General features: G+C 50.8%; 1 protein-coding gene across 1 annotated transcript; it reads right to left on the bottom strand.

Moving 5' to 3' along the window:
• Nucleotides 1-191: 191 nt before the first annotated feature.
• On the bottom strand, nucleotides 192-20,166 carry Rhobtb2 (Rho related BTB domain containing 2). The gene is made up of 10 exons (XM_027926886.2): nucleotides 19,606-20,166; nucleotides 15,332-15,533; nucleotides 14,616-14,719; nucleotides 13,961-14,146; nucleotides 12,023-13,041; nucleotides 11,630-11,748; nucleotides 9,419-9,569; nucleotides 5,253-5,341; nucleotides 4,496-4,601; nucleotides 192-3,021 (listed from the first exon to the last, which is right to left on the bottom strand). The coding sequence occupies exons 2-10, from the start codon at nucleotides 15,521-15,523 to the stop codon at nucleotides 2,804-2,806; spliced, it is 2,184 nt and encodes a 727-aa protein (XP_027782687.2). The 5' UTR covers nucleotides 15,524-15,533; nucleotides 19,606-20,166; the 3' UTR covers nucleotides 192-2,803.
• Between the last annotated feature and the right edge of the window lie 2,635 nt (nucleotides 20,167-22,801).

Genomic DNA, 22,801 nt, shown 5'->3' with positions numbered 1-22,801 from the left:
AGGTTAGCCTCATCAGTGTTGAGCCTGCTTATTGTTGCAATGTAAGCGGCCTGTGCAGGAGACATGAGCTCCTCCCGCGGCTGGTTGTGTGGTGTACACCAAGTTCAAATGCAGGCAGGCTCTTGAGCAAGTGCTTCCTGGGAAGCGAGGGGTTGAAAACAAGGGTGATATGGAACGACACAGGAAGGCCGTCAGGTACAAAATACTCATGTATTTATGAATTCATGACCAAATTAAATATGAAACCTTATATAAAAAGAGGTGTGGTTTTTGTTTTTTGCCCCCATCCTCTCCATCTCTGAGGGACCTGAGTCTGGGGAAATGTCTGGCCCCCCATGTAACCCGTGTCCTCCTTTCTCCCCTTTATTCTCTGGGCTCACCCTGTCGGGGGAGGTGTTTTCTACTGCCTCCCTGGGATCCAGAGGGGCGGTTCCTGGGGGGCTGAAATTCAGCACCTCCTCCTTCCCCCCACCTGCCCTTCCCTCTGGGGACAGGGACATCTGCTCTGATCTGGCTCACCCACAGCCTCCCAAGGTGGTTTCTCTGGGCTGCAGGGCTCTGTGTGGGGCAGAGCGGCCCTAAGAGAGCTGAGGGTCAAGGGTGGCGGGTCCCTGAGGGGTGAGCTGGCCGTGGTTGCTGAGGGAGCTCTGTGGCCACTCTCCTGTGGGCTGCCCTCAACTCCTTCTCCACCTTCACTTTTCCCACTGGCCTTTCCTCTCTGGCTCTAGGTTCCTCAGCCCTGCAAGCACCTGGGAGACCCATTGCCCCTTCCTCTTTAGAACCGAGCTCTCCCTCTCACCTAGATCTCAGGACATGTGTCCCCATCTCTGTTCCCCTACCACAAGGATGCTGCCAAGGCTGCATAGGTCCTCTTCTGGATGCCCCCTTCCCCCACCTCAGCCTCACCCTTGAAGCTGCAGGCAGAGCTGGGGTGCAGGGAGGTTAGATAGCCAGCAGAGGGCAGCACATGACTGGCTTCCAGCCAGCTAACCAGGAGGACTGGAGGGAGGCAGTCACAATCTTGGAAGGTAAGGCTCAGACACCATGGGTTCACCCCACTTTAGACCTGCCCCTACCTGGGCCTCTCGACAAGGACTAACCTCAGAGCTCTAGGTCTTGGCACCACACAATCATTGCAGGATTGCCTTGGTTTCTGGGTTTGCTCTATCCCAGACCTAACTGCCCCACCCCAGGTCCCTGGGACCTAGCCAGTCCCTCTTCCTGAAGCATCTTTCTCAGGGGACGCCTTAGCTCTCAGCTCACTGCCTCCTGGCTCTGCAATTCCTCATCAGGATCCACCTCATAGCATGAAAAAGGGTGTAGGGGCCACAAGCTGTTTTAATCCCCAGTCTCATCCTTCCTTTCTGGATGAACCTTGCTTTTCCTTCTGTTCAATCCTCCCTTCATCCTAAACCAGCACTAGGTAGGGCTTTATGTCCCGTGACCCTTCATTACATGGGACTGTTGTTCTCCAACTGTGTCTTTTGTTGACATTGACCCTTGTCCTAAGTCCCCCAAACACATAATTCATAAGCATCCTGCGGGATCACCCTCAGAGGTGAGGGCAGTCTACATCCTCCAGATGGGCAAAGGCAGGGTCCAATACGGCCAAGTCCTGAGGCCAAAGCCCTCCCCTCAATCCTCACAACCTTAGTCACCAGCAAGCAGCAGCCCAGGAGCCGGGCTGCCCCGAGGGCTGTTGGGCAGGCCCAGGACATCCTCAGCCACAGCAGGCAAGGAGCCCTTCCCAAAAGGCATCTGAGTTGAAGGTATACTGAGCCTCCATCTCCTAGCCATGGGGCCTCTGTTTGGCTTTATAAAAATGTAAGCTATATAGGGTCTATTTCTCATTTCCATTCTTTGGGGAAATAGAGGATAGCGTTTTTTGGTTGGTGATGAATTCCTTTTGAGTTGGTTCTTGTTTGTTTGGGTTTTTTTTTGTTTTGTTTTGTTTTGTTTTTTTTGCTAATTTTGCCCCAACCCCATAAAAAGCAGTACTACCCAGAGGCAGGGGAAGGGGCCCAGAGGAGCATGGGATTGCTGCACACAGACCCCACTCCTCCCTCCTCTCCCAATCCAGTTGTTTCCTTTGGGTTCCATCTGAGGAGTGCAGAAGGGGTACGGAAGGTTTCTCATTGCACCAAGAAGCACTGCCTCCAGGCCTGGAGCTCTGAGCTACCTCTGCCACCCACAAATCAGGCCTCATTGCCTGCAACCTGGGAGGGATGCAGAAGGCAAGCTTTTCCACGTGTGGCCTCTTGCAGCTGCAGCCCAGGATGTAGAAGCCTTGAGCTGAGCTCTGAAGGCTTAATTTCTACCCTGACTTCTCCAGTGAGGATCTGAGTAGGCTTCATGTGGAAATCCCACAAAACATTTGCAACCGTCTAGTCTGTTGGGAAGATGTGGCCCATGGAGCAGGACCCTGGCTGCTCTCTGGGAAGGGGGCTGCCTCCCCAGCCAGAGCAGAGACCCAGACACGCAGGCAAGCCCTTGTGCTGGAAGGCTTTCCCCTTGACTCTAGGGTTCTTGAACCCAGGGAGAAAATGCCAGAGCTCTTGGCTCTTCCCCTGCTTCCTGCCTCCCCGAAGGTGTCTCCTGTCTTGCCTTGGAACTGGGGACCCGCCAGCAGGGCCTGGCTCCTCTCTGGCTGAGCTATGTTGGCTGGTGAGAACAGCTCTGCCCTTAGGGTCCTGGTGAGGTGGGTCCCCTTGTCCCTGGTGGGTGGCGGGGGTGATGCAGAAGAGCAGAGGGACAAGGGCAAATGGGGACAACAGCAGCAGGGTCAGAAGAGGGTGGCAGCATCTCAGACCACAGCCGAGGATGACGATGGGGAGGATGAGTTGGCTGCAGAGGAGGACGGTGAGGAGGGACTGTTCCAGAACAGCCACCGCCGCTTGGGCTGCCGCTTCAGGTGCAGATAGTCCTCCTTCTCCCGCTCCTTCCGCGCCCTCTGATAGTGGTCCTCCTCCTTCAGGTACCACACCGGGGGCCACCGGTGCTTCTCGAAGTACTCTTGGTTTTCTAGAACAGAATGCATGGGGCTTGGTTAGGAGAACAGGGGCAAGAAGGTCCACCGTCCCTTGACCTGCCTCCAAGCCAGCACCAAGTACACCTTGACCTGTGGTCCAGGACCCCCTGGTCTCCTGCACAGAGCCACTGAAGGAGGTGAAAAGGGGAGATGTCACAGTCGGCCTGGGAAAGGCACTTCTGGATAACAAAGGGAGGAGCCCAATCAGCCCACAGTAAGTGGAAAATATCATCAGCCGGAAATGTTCTTGATCCCCCTTCCCTACAGAGCACGACGCTTAGCAGCCCCGGGCACCACAGGATGGTGGTCATTTCCCTTCCCAGTTGCATGGCTGACTGGGAGCTGCAGTGGCTGCCACTGACCAGCATCGCAGCCCAGGAAAAAGCCAAATTCAAAATGGAAAGCTGAGTTTCTATTCAATGTGCATTGCTTTCACACCATGGTCACTCAAAAAAAAGTAAGTCAGGGACCCCGTAAGTTGGGAAGAAAAACAGGAAAGACCAATGAGGGGGGAGGGGAGGAGAACAGCCTCCAGCAGGAAGGGACTCTGCAAGGTTGAGGGTGAGGGGGCCCTGCAGCCAAGGTTCTGGGGGGAATCAGGAGGAAGAGCAGCAGCAGGACACAGGTCAGACTGGAGGGAGGGGCGGCAGCAGGACACAGGTTATTCTGCAGGGTGTGGGAAACTGTGAAAGGAGTGGGATCAAGGGAGTGATGCAAGGCTTGAGAAAGAAAATGCCAGAATGGTTGTGACAAACGTGAAAACACAGGAAAGAACAGGGCTGGGGACTGGTCGGGTGCAGCAACAACCCTGCAGTGGGAAGAGGGTCAGAGCCCAGTGGACGGAGCCTGGTGAAGACCCAGGAATGCTGAGTGGCAGACCCCTCAGGGAAGCCAGGCACTTCTCTCCCTGGAGCCCGTGGATTCTGGGTTGGGCTCTTGGACCTAAGAAAATCATTAAGAAGAAACAGAACTGCAGGCGACTGCAAGGGATATTTAGATCTGGGTGGTCCACACTGTGGATCGTGCCCGTTCCTAAGTTGGGAAATCAACTTAGTGGGTCGTGTGTAGCATTTTTTGTTTTTTATATGCTTTTCTATGTGTATACTGGTCATGATATCAAACATAATTTTTATTGTGGTATACTATCCAAAAGAGTCTGAAAACTACCAACTCTGGTCCAATGACCTCTTCAAACCTTTGAGAAACAGAAGCCCACAGAGGTAGAGTGAGTCGTCTGAGGTCCTGAGTTCCCCACCCCCTCCAGGACAGTGCTTTTCCCAGGGTCCTCTCTGCATGGCCAGAGACACCTCTGCAGGGTGCTCCCATGTCCAAGGTCAAGTGAGGCCCAAAGATCTCAGGCCTCCTTTGGGTTCCTGGGGTTAAGTCTGAGCTGTGGACCCAAGCTGAGGGCGCTTCAACACAAGTAGGGAGCAGCAGGTGCTGCTGGTGCTGGCTCTGGATGCTCACCTGGGGACATAGCCTTCATGTCTCGGGGGAACTTGCGGCACACGTTGTTGTAGTTGGTGCAGATGTGGTGGAGACACCAGTCGGCCAACTGGTACGCACAGTGGAACTGTGGAGGGAACATAAGCGGTTCTGTCCTGAGATGCCACAGTCTCCTTCAGAGCTGCAGCACTGATGCAGTGTGGACCCCACCTCCAGAGCCCACCTGGACTAGAGGAAGAGGATGCTTGACTTGACCAATTCCACCTCGCCACGGTCCTGCCCCTGGTGTCCACCCTACAGATATCCATGGCCTTAGGGGTGGCTTCCTACTGCATCTACCCTCCCCGGCCCTTGCCCCATCAGCAGCGAAAGTCTGCACGGGCAACCCTGAGAGCAGACCTTGCGTTAGCTGAGCTCTGACTTCATAAGATAAACTTTGGTGGCTGAATTTCTGGCATTGTGGGGGCTAGCATGGGAGATTTTGCTTGCTTGTGTGGAATTGAGGAGGTGGGCAGTTAGTTTTAAAGAAAGAGTCCTCAATGACTGAGCCTGGATTCCCTCGCTGCCCTGTGGCGGCCTAGTCCCTTCTTTCCGCGGCCAGCTTTCTTCTGGGGGGTGTCTGGGAGTTCTCTAGCTTTTGTCATGGAGGATAAAATGAGGTCCACCCAATGAGGAGTCCAGATCTGACAACGGCTCCCTTCCTACCTACCACCCGCCCAGCCCCTCTGTCCACTGCCCAGAGTTGACACTGTGGTGGATTCTTCCCCTGCCACGATACCTGAGCCAGTTCCAAGAACACAAGGACGTCCCCATCGATGTCCACCATCATCTGAGTTGCTTCCATCAGCCCCGTCACTGTGTACTGCTCTGTGACACACACAGTCAGCAATCAGCTGAAGAGCCACACGTAAGGACCTGCACTACTTACAGGGGCTCACTGCAGGGCAAAAAGAGATCAGGGCCAAGGGCAAGTCCCAACAGGCCAGGAAAGGCCACAGGTGACTTACATCCGCTCCCAGCAGGGGGAAACTGGGATGAGGGCAAGACTTCTCAGTGGGGTGGGGGTGGGGTGACAGAGGATCTAAAATCACTAAGAGGATTTTTCAAACTATATATGTCCCACCACATAGTCTAATGTATACACGGTGAAATTCTCCGATAGAATTAGCCACTGATACAGACAGGAAAGGAAGCATCATGTTTGTTGAAAACAGAAAAAGGCTGAGAACTTTGAGTTAGAACTACGGTTTAGCCAGGCACAGTGCATGCCCATAATCCCAACAACTTGGGAGGCTGAGGCAGGAGGATCACAAGTTCAAGAAAAGCCTGGGCAACTTAGCAAGACCTTGTCCCAAATTAAATTTAAAAAGAACTGGAGATGTAACTCAATGATACAGCACCTGTTTATTATATGCGAGGCCCTGGGTTTGATCCCCAGCAACACACACATGTGCACACACACACATGCACACACACACATATGCACACACACACACACACACAGATAAATACATTTCCCAACTCCATTCATGGAAAAGACCTGGAAACAATAACCACTCCTGTAGCAATGAGCATCCTCAAGCACAGAAACAACATTTCCATTTCCAACTAAAAGAAACCTGAACTTCTTAAGGAAATGGTTGTCCAGGTGCAGTGGCTCACACCTGTAATCCCAGGGGCTCAGAAGGCTGAGGCAGGAAGGTTGTGAATTCAAATCCAGCCTCAGCAACTTAATGAGGCCTAAGCAACTCAGCAAGGCTCAAAGCAACTCAGTGAGACCCTGTCTCTATATAAAATACAAAAAGGGGCCGGGGATGTGGTTCAGTGATTAAGGTTAAGTGGCCCTGGGTTTAATCCCTGGTACCCACCCCCCCAAAAAAAAAAAAAAAAGAAGAGGAAATGGTTGGTCTGGGACATAAACTATATAAGAGGACCCTACACTATCACTCCAGAAAGCAAGAAATCTCAGAGACTCTGAAGCCAACTCAAAGAGAGTCCTACTGGCTAAAAATACATTATTTAAGCTTCAATAAGGATAATTGCAATGAATTAAAACCAACCAAGTGCATCCAAATCCAAAATTTCATAAGAATACTTTAAAACACTCAAATTAATTGGTCATTCTCTCAAGGAGGATAGGAAACAGATTATCTCAAAATTTAGGAAATAAAAAGGAAGAATCAAGAACCTGCCTGTCTTTCCTATATGAACCGTACACTAAGTAACCAAACAGTAGGTGAGGGACAGTTTCTCTCCATTTAGAAGTCTTCCAAAAGATAAGGGAAGAAGGAATGAACAAATTGGAATATTACTGTATTGCAACAATAACTTCATAGATCCAGGCAATGATATTCAACGGCTAGTAATAGGACAAAAAGAGAGAAGAGACAATCTTTCCCTCTTCACGGAGAAAAACAACCTATTTTTATAAGGCTATAAAGCAGCCTTATAAAAATAAAATTATGTGGCTGGTCTAGCCTCTAGGTTCAATTAGCAGTTTACAGGCAATATGATGGACAGAGGACTATGTTAAATTACACTATAAAAATGCAATCAGCAAAAATATAGATCTTGGAAAACTCTATAGGAACAAAAACCAGTGTTTGTTTGTTTTCTTTCAAAAAATAAATTTCAGAGGAAAAGAATTTTTTTTAACGGACAAGGTACACATTGATTAAAAGCTACTTAAAAGATTATTTTTTAAAAAATCATGCTATAGTATCTAAGAAAGTGTACTTGAATAACCAAATTACAAAGGAGGGTAAAGAAGTGAGTTCATAGAAAAGTCCCATAAAAAAACAGTGTGGGTTCTTCTGGGGAGGAGGGGGGGACCTATGATGGGGCAGGACAGGTGGACACTTTTTGTGTGGCTGGTTCCAGCCCCTGACAGGCATCATGATTAGAAAGACATTCTGCTTTATAATAATTCATTACAATGAACATAAAAAAAAGAACATAAGATAAATTTTGTGTAACTAATGTCTTAATAAATGAAAAAGAAGGGGGCATAATTTGACTTAAAAGTTATGAAGTAGTAAAATATTATGAACATATGCTTCATGGAGCTTATATATTTGTCTTATATTTAACAATAAGTTTTATATAAAAAAAAAAACTTCACAGACAGAATATCTCACAAAACTTAGAGCATCACCAATAATACAAAATTCTGAACTCTGCATCTCCCAGTGATCCTTAACAAGGTATATGTATACATTTTTGTATCTGTGTTCTTGTGTGTATGGAACATTTCCAGAGAAAAGCTTTTCAATGTCATCAAGAAGTTCCAGGCAGTTTGTGGTTTAACATTTTTTAAAATTATGTATTTATTCTAACTTGTTATATATGACGGCAGAACACAATTCAATTCATATTACACACATAGAGCACAATTTTTCCTGTCTCTGGTTGTACCAGTTTAACATTTTCAATGGCTGCCATGGGAAAATCACCGATGTGGGCTTAACCAAGGGTAGGTACTTCTTTGACTCACTTTCAATTGCCTGCCCTAATGAAATTAAATTATAGAAATATCTTCCTGTAGTTTATTTTTCCTTGGGGTCATTTCTTTGGAGATCGTCTTTTAAAAGTAGAATTACCACATCCAAGAATTTAGAATTTTAGGTGCTCTGGGAAGACCACACTGTTTTTCATGGGCAGCAGTGAATGACATACTGTTGTGGCTGTAATCTTGGGACACCTTTCTTACTCCCTACCCTAAAGTCCCTTCTGCCCCTAGCTGGGGCCCCTGGGCCCCACTGCAGGATTAGCTCTTAATACTCTGATTTTGATCAATGATTTCTGCCTTCTTCCTCTGATCAAGCTGTACATTACCATTCCTTTCTTGTCATGGGATTGCTTTTTTCCTCATGTCTGTGTCCCAATCTTGATCACCCTCCCACAGTCCAGTAGTTCTGACACTGGCCGTTTCTTGCCTGAAGCCCAGCTCAATATCTGAAGGTATTGTCTCTGGCCCTCAAGACCTGCGCAGGAATATTAAACTTGACCTCAATGCCAGCACTGCGGTTTAACATTTTTTTAAATTATGTATTTATTCTATTATGTATTTATTCCTCCAATCCAACAACACACAGATACCAACTCCAATATCAGCAGAAGCTGTCTATCTGCCTGGGTCTTTGGCCCCAGACTCCCTTCACTCCAATAGCACCTTTTATCTCCCTCAGACCCTTGACCCAGGCTGCCCACTACTCAACCTCCCAAAGCCCAGTTCTCTCCTCAACACAGCTCTGGGATGGGCCCATTCTAAATGCTGAGCTCTGGCTCTCATAGTCTTTTTATTTTGGGTGCCAGAGATTGAACCCAGGAGTGCTTAACCACTGAGCCCCAGCCCCTTTTTTATATATTATGTAGACACAGGGCCTTGCTAAGTTGCTGAGCCTGGCTTTGAACTCACGATCCTCCTGCCTCAGCCTCCCAAGCTGCTGGGATTATAGGCATGCGTCACCATACCCAGCTCTCACAGTCTTTTTAAGGAATTAGGAATGGCAGGTCAACACTTGTTTTCTGTTTCTGGAAGAAGAAAGGAAAAGTAAAGTTGAAGGTCAAGGAAGAGGAGAAAAAAAGAAAATAAGAAGAAAGGGAAGGAGGAAGCAGATAAGAAGGAAAAGCACAGGTGGAGCCTGTTCTATGCTTTATCAACCTTAGGCTGCTTGAGTGAAGCCAAGCTAAGAACGTGACGCACTGTCACATGCTGGAGACCTCTGGGCTGAGCTCTGAGGTGACCCTATGGAACATGTGTCTCACACACTTCCTCTCCTCTACACCCTCATCCGAAACTCTACCACCCGCAGGTTTCATTCTAGGGAGCTTCTTCCCTTGGCACTTCAGCCTGACACCAGGGGGAAAGAGAAGACAGAAGACACATAATCCCCAGGGTCTTCTTGGCCTCACCCCAGGTCCCTGAGCACTCCAGTTAGTTACCTGTGAGGGCAACCAGGTGCGGCAGGCAGAGGCGGTTGGCCAGGATGATGAGCTTCATGTCGTCCAGGTCCGGACTGGAGGTGAACATGCCCGTGTAGAGGTACTCCAGCACCGCCCTCATGCAGCTTTTGCTCGTGTAAGGGAACACCACCTGGGGGAAGGAGGAGGACAGGAACAATGAGGCCTCGTGCATGGAAAGAGTAGCTCAGTCCTGAGAAGCCAAGAAGCCCTGGTCCACAGGGCTGGCCCCCCGGGGGCAAGAAGCCTTCTCTGTGCTATACTTACACATGCTTAGGAGACCACGCCCCCAAAAGGTCTGGGCCCACAGCAATAACTGGTGCTGGTCCCCAGTTTGCTGAGAGCATCAGTGAATGGACATCTTTTAAAGAGACTTAGATTCTCAGTGGCATCCTTCTGAAACCACACTGGCTTGGAAGATGTTGGAAGGAGTCATTTCAGTCACCTACACCCCAACCCTCCACATGCCTGCAGGGAGCTGTCCAAGTGGGATACAGAATGAGCAAAGGGAACACCAGCTGGTTTCTCTGGCTGCTCAAAGCTGCTGCTTTGGGCCTGCGGGATCTCTTCAGAGAAGCACTGCAACAAAAACTGCTTTCTCATCAGATGCGAGTCTGGGCACACTGGGAATTAGACAGAGCTTTAAAGCTGGTGTCTATAGTACCGAGAAGTGCCCAGGGCAGGTGGGCCCCTGGGGCTTCAGCAAATCCTTGGTCCACACTTTTCACATCCTAACCCTACTCCCACTTCGCAGTGGCTCACATCTCAGCCCTCCACTTAGCCTCATAAGTGCATGGTTTCCCGGAAATCTTTGGAAGCTCATATTCTGGATTGCAGGATGTGATGCTGAATTGCTCTTCGTTCAGTTTTTCCTTCAAGTACTTGGTGAGCACTTGCTAAGAGACAGGCCTGGGGTGGGGGCGGGGTAGCTGGCAGAAGTCAAAGACCTAGTCCCAGCACTCAAAAGCGATTTCACACCAGCTGGGAACTGCAAGGAGAGGGTCTTTTAAAAATGCCTCTGTACAAAATGGAAGCTTATTAACCACAAGGTGAAGTGAGGGTATTAGTGTTCCAGGATTCAGAGGTGATGAGAGCATGAAGGGCTGAGGCCTGGGCCACTCAGCTGGGCCAGGAAGATGAAAAATAGACAGCAGACTCGGAGCAACTCTAAGGACACCTGCATAGACCCTTTATACCTCCAGCTTCCAGTCCAGTGCTTGGGAAGGAAGAAGAATCTGAAAAGAACAGGTGGAGAGGGAAGCCTTTCTATAATCCGAAAAGAACAGGTAGAGAGGTGTTTTGATGTTTTGACATTTAGAAGTTTGCTGGGAGCCTGTGCCTCCCAAGATGAACCAATTCCTAGAGACAGTAAAGAAGTTGCTGGCAAGCGTGTCTTTTTATTATATCGCAGACCACCTAATCCAGAGCCCATACCCCACCACCTCCTCCGCCCAGGGCCCTCACACTCCAGGCCTCATTCCTCTGAGGAATCACTCCAGAACCAGGCACTAGACAGCTAGGACATTTCCCCCTGCCCCTGAGCCAGTGGACTTGTTCAAGTTAGCAAAGCTAAATCTGCTTAACCTGCTTCAACTATTCCTTCCCACAGAAACCCTCCACTTCCTGACCACCCTGGTGCTTCCAGGGCTGATCCCCTGGTGTGCATGGTCCTCCCTGCACTGGTATCTGTGAGTAACAGACTAGCTCTTCAATGGCAGTCTCTCCTGATCTGTTGATCTCACCAGAGCTCAATAAGAATAAAACCTACCTTTGAAGACACCAGTGACTTCAGTTTGGAACACATTGATTTTTTTGTTTTTCTACTTGTTTCATGTGTCCCAGGGAGGCAACAGAGTGAAGTGTAAAGAGCCAGTCCTGAACCGTCCTTTCTACTCACAAGTGTGTGCAAGTCACACACTTCCTAGGGCCACACATTTGATGCAGGAATGCTGCTCAATGTGAAGATAATGTATGGAAATGCTTTCCAAGATATTATGATGTTACTGTAAATCCCTCTCCTGGAACATTGCAAATCCTTGGCTACAGCAACCATCTCATAAAACTTCTCTTGGGCTCATCATTCTGTGCTTAGCACAGTAAATGCTAAAGAAAATACCATGAACTCCTGGTGCCTCCTAGGCAAATGGCACCTATGTCTCCCTCCTTCCCTCCCTTTCCCATCCTCAGCCTCACCTCCCTGGTGGAACTCTCCACAAATGGCCCCCCAAACATGGCAGCCATCCAGTCACAGCTGGAAATCAACAGGGGCTTGTGGGCACTGATGGTGCCGTCATCCAGGATGAAGGTCACGTCTGTTGGGGAGAAGAGACAACACAAAAGAAAACAGTGTGAATGTGAGATAACCAACCCCCAATCAGTAGTCACTGATCCCCAAATATCCAACTTCTTTCTGAAGCTACAAGACAGGAGAACTAACAACCAAACTTTCATCTTTAAGAGCAGGGTAGCCCCTTCTCCAGGGCATCAGGCTCTGAAACCAAATCAGAATGTTAAAGGAACCAACCCAGACACCCCTCAGAAAGCTGTCAGAACGTAGAGCTCCTGCCTTCTAAGCATGATACATACCTGAAAAGGTGCCTTTGGCCAAGCACTCCTTAATTCGGTTGGTGCGGCGAACATGGAAGGCCTTGGTGATCTCCTGGTTCATGAAGGCCTCATTGTTGAGGATGTTGGCCACCATCATGCGCAGATCGAAGACCTCCAGCAGCTCAGCAATGTGGGCAATGTGCATGAGGTCCCGCTCGTTCTCACCCAGCTCCCCAGTGTACAGGTACTTGAGAACTGCTCGGAAGGGCCCTGGCTGGATGGAGTTGTCCATCTTCACCACCACCATCAGCCGGGATTTGTATGTCAGAGGATCCTCTGCCATCTCTTCCTGGATGCTCACAAAAGCTCGGCTCCAGGAAGATAGCACACGACCCCTGCCGGGCAGGTACCCTGTTCCATTGCCCCTTAAGATCCCGTCACTGGTTGAAGCCCGGAGGCCGGCAGGACCGGAGCCCCCAGCCTCGTCCACGCTCTCACACACGTCAAAGCTGGCTGCCCGAAGCAGAAAGTCCCGCCCGTGGTGGTGGTGGTGATGGTGGTGGTGTTGATCAGGGTGGCCCCGGTGGTCCTCTGGGCGGGCCCCCCCTGGCCCCGAGGGGCCCCCCAGCTCCCCCTCGCTCAGGTCCATGAGAAACAGGTCGTAGAACTTAGAGGAGGAGGTGGAGAGGTAGATCTTGTGGGCAAAGATGCGCACCCGCTCCTGCAGCACCAGGATGACGTCCGCGCAGAGCGGGTCCTCCAGGAGGTGGGCGGGGCACTCCTCACTGCTGGAGGGGGGGTCGGGCACCACGATGATGGGGGGCGGGGGCTTGGGGGGCAGGAAGGGTGCCTGCAGCAGAGGCCGCTGCACATTGCGGAGGTGGGACTTCCAGAACTGCAGGTGGCGGCGGGAGATGAGCGCAGCACGAATGGCATTGTCAAAGACGTCCTTGATGCCAAACTGAGCCACCACGCTGGTCTCATAATAAGGGATGCCCAGCTCCTTAGCCACCTCCCGGCCTTTCTCCGGAGGAAGGATCTCATTGGGCTTGATGGGCCTGGCATTTTCAAGAGGAGAAACCAAGCATGTTAGTGGTGGAGGGAGCCTATCTATTGTTCCCCAGGCTGGAGGGACTCTGCTCAGGGTCCATTTCATTGGCCCCTCTCCTGCCCTGCTCTTTTTTCTCTGTCTGGCCAAATTCCTATTAGGTCCTTCAGATCCACCTTCAATCCCTTGGTCTTCTAGGAAGCCTTCTGTATCTATGCCAACCCTCAGAGACCTCCATAGATCAAAGTAGTGATAATATCAACTCCCTGTCAATTAACGAGCAATGTTTCACACTGGTATTTAACCTGTTTATATATAGTCATCCCCAGTATCCAAGGGAGATTGGTTCTAGGATCCCATTTGGACACCAAAATCCATGAAAGCTCAAGTCCCTTATATAAAATGTGGTGATAGTTATATATAACCTATACACACGTCCCCTATACTTGTCATCTCTAGATTACTTATAATACCTAGTACTATGTAAATGCTGTGTAAATAGTTGTTATAATGCTTTGTGAGGGAATAATGACAAGGAAATAAACAGCACATGTTCAATACAGATGCAATTTGGTGGTGGTGTGGGCGGGTATTTTCCATTCACAGTTAGTTGAATCCACACATGTGGAACCCATGGATACAGAGGGCCAGCTATATTATCTCCAATAAAATTAGTTCTTTTCATGAAAATATTCCCTTCTCTCTGTCTTTCCTCATAGTGCTTAGCGTAGTGCTGTTCACACAGTAGGTGTGCAATAAACACTCGGATTGATGGATGAACAGATGGATGGATAAGCGCACATGTGGCTCTGACATGAGCTTCCTCTGGATGCAGGGAGAGGTAAGGCTCTATAGGATTCCCTCAGGGAGCTAGGGTGATGTGCGCGCCCTCTGTGCCGCTTCCTCTCCTCAGGCAACAGCACCCCTACCTGGCCAAGGGCCTCCTGGCCCTGTTGACAGCCTCCAGGTCGGCATAGCGCAGGTCCAGCTGGCAACCCACCAGGATGACAGGTGCTCGGGGGCAGAAGTGCTTGATTTCTGGGTACCACATGGTCTTGACATGGTGGAGGGAATTGGGGTTGGCAATGGAGAAGCACAAAACCACCACATCTGATCTGAGGGTGGGACAGAGAGGTTATTGACAGAGAGAGCTGGCAGGGGGTTACCTGCTCCCAGAGTGAGGGAAACGTGTGCCCGTCTCCATGCCCTACACGGTGGCTCCACACCTGGCTTATGAACCTGTTCCTATGATCTTCCACACAATGCATAATAATAGTACCTTCAATTATGTAGCATTTTAAAGCTTGAAGACTCATTTGGCCTCGCACCTATTTTTTGAGTTAGAAATTACCATTTTACCATCTCACAGTGAGAAAAATCATTTCAAAGCTAGTAGGTGGCAGAGCTGGGACTGAAATCAGGCCTCTGGACTCCAAGCCCAGGCTGTCCCCACCCCTGGGAGTGTCTTCCATGCTGTTTCTCTGCTCCTTCCTCCCAGTTTCAACAGCAGAGTTGCTTAGTTCTCTGGGAAAGCAGGAAATTCCTCCCACTTGGCTCTCTACAGGCAGCCCAGGACTCCCCTACCTCCCATAAGCAAAGCGGCGATCTTTATGGTGGTCTCCAAAGGTGTCCCAGAGGCGCAAGGAGACGCTGACGTCATCTACCACATCTCGGGAGCGTTCCAGCACCTGGAGGGGAGAGGGGAGACAGTTCTCAGGGTAGGTGCCAACTAATCCTGATATTCTCTGGCATCACGAGGGGTGGAAGGACAGAGCTGGTACCCCCTACTATGTGCCTTGCACAACATGCTCCTCCAAGTAAAATCTCTGAAGACTCAATAACTGCACATGTTCAATACATGGCAGCCTCCAAGCCACACAGAAGCAAGCAAAAGAGACCCTAAGAGGGCAGAATTATGAATACAGAAGGGAGACCCTCCTTTGGTTCCCAGCTTTCCTTGCAATTGTATATTCATGAGCCTCTGATCTTCCCAACCCAGTTCTCACCTCTCCCAAGCCTCAGTTCTAGGATTCCCCATTATGTAGCGCTGTGATTTCACGAGACGTGGTACTCGGCCGAAGCTGGGGTCCTAGGCTCCAGCTCAGCCACTAAGAACCCAAATGGTCAAAGACCCCTCCCTCAGGCTGGGCTCCCCTCAGCCCCCTCCCCAGGGGCTCCTTCTGCTCCAGCCCCCTCCCTGTCCCACCCCTAGGGGGCTCCTGTGAGCTCCAGGGACACCAAGCCACAATTTAGGAAGATGCATGGTGTGAACCCCCAGCCAAATGGCATTGTAGCCTTACCTCCTGGCAAACACGATACTGGTCGATGGCCCACACTGTGGGCACATGGGTGGCAAGCAGCTGGTATTGAGTGAGGGTGGCATTGCAAGCCCGGGCACAGATGAGTCTGGTCTTGCCCACGGCGTTGTCCCCCACCACCACGCACTTGATGGTCTCTACGTTTGGTCTTTCATAATCCATGTCAGAATCCATTAATTGGGACCTGAGGAGCAGGAAAGGAGTAGTCAGGACAGGCTGGCACACCAGTCCTTGGAGGACCAGGGCCCGTGCATACAGCCCTCCTCGGCTGGAGCTGTCCCGGTGTGGAGCACTGGCACTGATGAAGGAGAGGGGAGTGGGCAACTTTCCGGGAGGTAGCACTGCAGGGACCTGAGGAGAGAGGAACCCATTCAGGCTGAGAGGGGCAGTCCCAAGATGACCACCTGTCTCCTTCCAGTCTCCACTATCCTCTAGCTGGGCTTCTGGATAGAGAAGGCCTGGGAGAGATCCCAAGGTGGAGCCAACCCAGGGCCTGTTTTGTCCCCACTCCCCCAGAGAGGAGCGTCTGCCTGGGAGCTCACTCCTCCCCTTCTCTTCTCCTCCTCCTTCTCCCAGGCTGTGGCAGCAACAGAACAAACAGCTGAGAGAAGCAGAGTTGGGTCCAGGTCCCCACCCCTTCCCAGCATGCCATAGGGCAGGGCCACTTAAAAATTTAATGGACTTATCAGGGCTGGGAGGCAGCTCTCTCCTGGTCTTTCCTCTTTCCCCTGGTTTTCTGTGGTGGTGGATTTCTAACCCTAGCCTGCTCGCGTGCATCTTCCAATCCTAGCCCCTTTATGGAGATGCGAGAGTTTTTTCCTGTCAGCCTCTTTGGGCAAGGAAGGCTTCTGGATTCATCTGCCTAGACCTGTAGGCCTCCGCTCCTCTACTTGGGGTCCAGCATGTTGCCCATGTGTCTCCCTCAGCTGAGGGCCCGGCTTTGAGAGGGAGTAACCATGGCCCCAGACGATGGACTCCATGGCCCATGGGCATTCCATCCCCTCTCTGGGCTGCCCCCAACATCCCACATCCTGCCCCAGACAGGGTAGATCTGCCTTCTCAGTGCTTCCCATTCCTAAGGAGAAGGTTCTCAAGCTGAAAGACCCAGACTGCTGGCCCCCCTAGAGAAACTCACTTTATGTCCATGAGGGGAAGGGGCTGCTGGAGGAAGCAGAGGTCAAACTTTCAGTCTGAATCTCTGTGTAAATGCCTGCCTCAGTTTCCTTCAGTGTTAGGTAGACAGGAAGAAGGGGGACCCGGCCTGAGAGGGATGGCATAAGTGAACAAACAGAAGGCCCTTCTGTAGGCAAAATGTCATGTCAGTGCTTTAAAAGCTGTTACCAGGAATACGAGGGGCTTTGAATGGCAGCCTCCCTCGATGATGGCACCACCCTCCTAGAAGGATTGAGCGGAGAAGGGGCAGGGTGGGCACTATGAGGAAGCTTGATTTCTCCAGGCTCATTGGCCGGCCCTGGCTCACATTCCCTGTGGGCAGAAAAAGTCATCTGGGGGGTAGAACAACATGGAATAATCCTCCCTAGGCTACGAGAGGCCGAGCTCAGAGGAGTCCTGGAGGCTGCCCAGGCGCCTCGCCGCTGAGCCATCTAGCCTGCAAGCCAGGCCACCAGCAGCAGCAGAGAGCTCCATTCCTGCCGGGCTGTAACTGGATGCCAGCATGCAGGAATGCAGAACCGAAATATCCAAGTAACGATGGCAACTGGGATTTGCGCGAGTGGATGCAGCTCAGCAACCTAAGCAAAAAGTGCAGCAAGGACTTTTCAATGAGACAGCCTCCTCCTCCTCCTCGGAATTTTACAGGATCTGGACCCTGAATCAACAAGGGGTCTCCATGTAGCTCCCTTCCAGTCTCCAGGGAAACTGTCTGCATCACTCCTCCTTCCTCATCCTCCCCCTGTAGGCCCATTATTCTAACCACCAGCTTCCTCCTCCCTCTTCTCTCTTCAGCTGAGGCTGGGAACCCCACTTTGACAGTTCCTGGTCTCAAGTCAGACAATTAGGGGATGTGTGGGCACCAGGAGGAGTCATCTGGGTGTGGTTTCTGTTTATCAAGTGAATAACAAAAAACATAGAATCCCTACTACAAATTATATGCAGCTGCCCTAAGCTAAAGATAAAAAACCTGCTGGCCAACAGAATTTCTTTCTGAAGTTTAGATTCTAGCAGCATGAAGTCCGGAGGCAGAAGAGGCTGGGAAGAGGCATGCAGGAGGACCTGGTTCTTATATTCATGAACATCTTGATAGTGGGGATGACACCAGGACCCCAGCGAAGCAGTGTTCATCCAAGTTCAGCTACTTTATGATTAAAACACTCAAGCACACCTTATGCACCTCTAGGGTTAAGTAGGGGACAGCCAACCAACAAGTAGCAGAGTGACAAATACTGGGCCCTGAATTTAGACACCATGCTTCCTAGATTGCCACCCAGGCTGAACACTCCTCCCCCACCCACTCCCAACTGCCCCTTCAACCTTTCCCTCTATGTCCTTGCACTATCTTCCCAGTTGTTATCAGCCTCATCATGCCGCTCCTGTCCCAACTGCCTGACCAGCAAACCTCATGGGCTTATCTAGGAAAGAACAGGTAGTTTCACTATTGTGGACATCAGTCTCCCCCTCCAGAAAATGGGTATGAGAGTGTGGGAAGAAAGTCTCACGAATTTTGATTAATTTGTGCCAAGAGAACCTGGGTGAAAGGAGGTATTTGGCTTCTTATGTAATATAGTATTATATAATGCTAGATTGCATATCTATATATGTAATTATATCCATCTTTAAGATACAGACTGGCCCAGTTAAGCTAACAGAACTCTTGATCTAATCAGGCCTGCCTTACACAAGGAGTTGGTTCTGGATATAGTGTGCTAACTAATATAATTTTTGCTCTAGAACATGGCTAATTTTTTGGATCATTGCTGATGCAGGGTGATACAACCCACTAGTGAGCTTCTCAACTTTGCCTTTCCCTCTGGCACACTCTCCTCCAATGACTCTAGACTTTTCCTCATAATTGCCTCATCCCCTCCTTCTGAGCCTCCTGTCTACCTTCCATTAACTATGGTTCCCTTGCCACTCTGTCCTGTGTATCACAACTCCCCATTTACCTTCTCTCCCATGACAATCCCAAAGTCACTGATATATGCTCCCCCCAACTTTTGTCCCATGATCACTGCCCCCCTCTCCAAAAACAGCCTCCTACCCAGCTGTTCTCCCAGTCCTTTATACTTAGCCCAGACTAGAGCCAAAGGTGTGCTCAGATTAGCTACAAACCTCATGGGCTCCCATTCCCACCCCCACACCCCTACACACACTCTTTGCAGAGCTCAGAAAAGGCCCCCTTTCCCTCCCACAGCTGATAGGAGGTTTGTTCATCTGTGGCTGCCCTAGTCTGGTTGCCAAGGAAACGACAGAATCTCCCTGGGAGCCTGGCTTGTCTCCTAGCAACCAATATCCCACATCCTGCATCTTACAAAACGTGAAAAAGAAGGAAAACCCTGAAAATGAAGGTAAAAATCAAAGAAGATGGATAGGAAGGGAGTATCTGGAGAAGAGCAAGCAGAGGGTGGATTAAAGGAACTCCCACGGCGGTTGCTGACATTGTAATAAGGGGAAGGCTGAAGGATGGATTCCTCCGGTGCAGACCCAATGGAAAGCAAGGCCCCAAGGGATCTTGCATGGTCATTAAAAAAAAAAAAAAAAAAAAAAAAAAAAAGCAAGCTTAAACACACGGCAAGCCTTCTGAAGCCTAGAATGTGGAAATATTAACAACGCTAAAGATTATCCACCAGTAGTTTGCTAGAACTCAGTTGCACACACTGCAATGGAGTTGAGAGCTCAAGCATCTCCACAACCGCAGGCAAATACCCAAATTTCACTGTTTTGTTTTTTTTTTAACAAACACGTCGGCCACTCTGGGCTTCCTTCTCCCCACCCCCACCCCTTACACGCTACTCTGCACACACACAATATAATTTTATATATATAAATAAGGAAAGGGGAGGGACACGCCACGCCAAAACAAGTCATCTTCCTTCCCCTAAAAACACCGGAAAAGGTTAGTTTTTCGCCCCTCAGAACCCAGCAGCCCAAGCAAGAGCCCAGGGAAGAGCGAGCCCAGGGGAAGGTAGGAGGGCGCAGGCAGGGCCGGAGAGGGCGCAGGAGGCAGCAGGAGGGCGAGGCGGCGCGTTTGCTGAGGCTGCTTGCAACCCGGCCATAATAGAAATTAATCATTTACTTACACCACTACATGTGACGGGGTAATTTCTAGTGTAAGGAACACATCTCTTCCTGCTAAGCACGTTCATTTTAGTGAAATGTCTGGGGTCACTCCGCGCGTACAAGTTAGGACGACGCCGGCGCCGCCGCGCTGCTGCTGGGCTGCAGGCTCCGGGCCCCGCTCGCGTTCGATCAGAAACTCTGACAGAGCAGCCCAGGCCGGACCGCGGGCCGCGAGCGGCCGCGCGCGCTGCACTGCAGCCACTGCTTCTTCCGGATCAGCATCTCCCTGCGCCCCGGGCGCCCAATGTCATGGAGGCGCGCGGAACCGGGCTGCGCGCGGCCGTTCCAAGCTGGGGCGGCCGGGCCGCTCAGCCACCGCCTGGGCTCGATGCGGAGGCTGCTGACGGTGCGCTGGAGTGGAGGGAGCAGGGCGAGGCCGCCGCCGCCGCTACGCGCCGGGGCCCGCGGCTCGGGCGCTGCCGCTGAGACACCTAGCGCTGCAGTCCCGGGGACCGCTCGCGACCTCCTTTTTTCATTCACAAAAAAGGAAGGAAAAAAAAAAAAAAACGGGAAAAGCAAAAAAGGGAGAAGAGGGGGAGGAAAAAATCGCACCCAGGAACGGCTGCTGAGACAAGGACCGCCCACCGCGGCGCACGGTTGGTGGAAAGGGGGCGTGGGCGTGGAAGGGGCGTGGAAAGACGGGGATTGGGCGCTCAGGGGCTCCGCCTTGGTCCCTCCCCTCAGCGCCGCGCTCGCCTCCCGCCCCCTCTCCTCCCCAGGGTAGCCACGCGAGGGTCTCGGCTCACCACTGGATGTGGGCTGTGTCTCTCCACCTCACTGGACTCCCACAGGGTTTTCTTCCCCCGCCCCCACCCCCTCACCCCCACCCTGGAGACGTCCTAGATCTCCCTGAGGGAATAAGAGTGTAATGCGAGCGTTTTCCTTGTCCTTCCCCTTAAACCCAGGACTTCACCACTTGCCCACTGGGGGACTAAAGCGTTTCCATACAAGTTCTGTGCTGAGTTTTCCCGGCACTTGAGGGCCTTCCTCTCTCCACCACCACCGCAGCTATAGCCTGTGCCTCTGATGGCCATGGCCCATAGTGAGTTTCTGGGTTGGGTACCTGTACCTCTTTACCAGTCCTCCACCTAGTCCTTCTTCACCAGTCTCCATCTGATCCTTTTGCGATCACAAGTATCTTCTGACCTCCAAAAAATGCCAGAAATAGTGCCTAAGTTGGACTTTCTCTTGATTTAGAATCACTAAATCAAGAGATTAGCAGGAAGAGATGTGTTCCTTACACTAGAAATTACCCCGTCACGTGTAGTGGTGTAAGTAAATAATTTTTCTCTGTAAAATAGAGTGATTCTAACAACATCTAACATGAGTGACTGATCATCAGAAAGAAGCTTCCATACTCATGGCTGGTTTTGTTATGATGATCTGGCTGCGAGTAATTACAGAAGTCAGCCCTTGTCATTTGCCTCTGGACAGTTTTTAAAGCCCAGACTGGCATGCCTCCCACCTCATCCCCCTCCATCATACTTCAATTTGTGCTCTTGAGAGTGCAAACCTACTTTAATATTAGTTTATACAAACTATGGTTAGGAAGAGAAATTTACTGCCAAAAAACCTGAAGTTTGTACTGTCTGAAGCCTGCTTCTCATCTGTTAATGCATATAATCAGAAGGTACCCATGAAGGTGTTCATGACATGTTTACTCTGGCCTGCTCATTGTACAGCAGGTACTCAATTGCTGAATTCCCCTACGTCCTTAATCTACTCAGAACTGGAGAAAAGGTTGACAGTGACTGAGAGTACTACTTCACACTTCTGGTTAGGACTCACCCTCCATAAATCCAAAAATATTACTTCAAATCCATGTCTATGAAAGAAACTAGATGGTGCTCAGTTATGTTCTTCCCCACACATTTGGGATGGAAAAGCTTCTCCTCTTTCTCTATGTGCCAAAGAGTGATCACACCAAAGAAAAGCACAGTATGAGATTGCTCAGGGTTTCCACAGCATCCTGGGTCTCCCACTTTTACCATGTTCCCTGTTCTCAGCTCCAGAGAGCTACCTGGGCACTACCTGGACCCTCAACTCCATCCTTCCTACTGTTCAAGACAACCTTACAGCAGATCCAGGATCAAGGATCTGTTACCATTCTCTCATTGTCTTTACCCATCCCTTCAATGCCAGACTCTGGGAAACAGGGCCACTACCTGAGGCTGGTTTCCTCACCAGCATGCAAGGAGTGGCCCACTCCATGCCCCTTCCTGTACCCGGCTCTCATCAGTAGCCATCACAGCACAGGTGGCCAGCCTCTCACCTGGGCCTGCCACCCCAGCCCTGAGAGTCTGCTTTTCTTTCTGCAGGTTACTTCTCAAGGCAGGCTTGGGTGGGAATTTTCCCAAGTAAGGTTCCTGGACATTCATACTCTCTCTATCTCTCTGCCTCTCCTGCTCTCCTCTCTCTCTCTCTCTCTCTCTCTCTCTCTCTCTCTCTCTCTCACACACACACACACACACACACACACACCAACCCTTCCTGCCCATTTGCTGCAGCATGGAGCCATTTATTCTGCCACACCACCGGCTAGCTGGGCCCTTACTGGTGAGCCTTGCGCGGCCATGGGTGGCCTGGCCTACTTGCTCTGGGGGCAATGCCTTACTGCAGCTGAGGGATTCCTGGCAGCTGGAAGGCAAGTTTGATTCCAGAGCTTCCTGCCCCCACCAAGCATCTCTTCCTTCACCAAAGCCGTCTATGATTTATCCCCTCCCAGTGACATAAACCCTTTGAACCTATCCCCTAAAGGCACCTGATGCCCCACAGAGCCTGCCTGTAAGCAGAGACTTAGTCTGGGGGTGGAAGCCTCCAGCCTGGTTCTCGGGATCAGGCATGCCACAGGCTCTTGGCCATGCCCACCAGCTGTCCTCTTCCTGGGACTCATAGCCCCTCCCAGGGCCTGTCCATCCTGGGCGGACCACTCTGCCAGCTCCTCCTCCAGCTTGCATATTCCATTCTCGTCCCAGGCACCTACCCCCCATCAACTCTGTAGTGACTTACTAACCCTGCTTTCACCACACCCCTCTCCTGGACTGCTGTGCCTCCTGGAGCCCACCCCAGAGACCTTATGCTATGAGCTCCTCCCAACCCCCAGCAATGTGCACTCTGGGGCAGGTGGCATCCCCAGCCTGCTCTGGGTACAAAGTT

Source organism: Marmota flaviventris, chromosome 3, assembly GCF_047511675.1.
Source record: "Marmota flaviventris isolate mMarFla1 chromosome 3, mMarFla1.hap1, whole genome shotgun sequence".
Lineage (NCBI taxonomy): Eukaryota > Metazoa > Chordata > Mammalia > Rodentia > Sciuridae > Marmota > Marmota flaviventris.
This window is presented reverse-complemented; position numbering and strand designations above follow the sequence as displayed.

Excerpts from the sequence above, each read along its gene's own strand:
- Rhobtb2 (XM_027926886.2), bottom strand. The coding sequence starts at position 15,523 with ATGGATTCTGACATGGATTATGAAAGACCAAACGTAGAGACCATCAAG. Across the intron at positions 14,147-14,615 it reads CGCCGCTTTGCTTATGGGAG|ATCAGATGTGGTGGTTTTGT; the intron begins GTAGGGGAGTCC and ends TCCCACCCTCAG. Across the intron at positions 4,602-5,252 it reads TGTTCTTGGAACTGGCTCAG|TTCCACTGTGCGTACCAGTT; the intron begins GTATCGTGGCAG and ends TTCCCTCCACAG.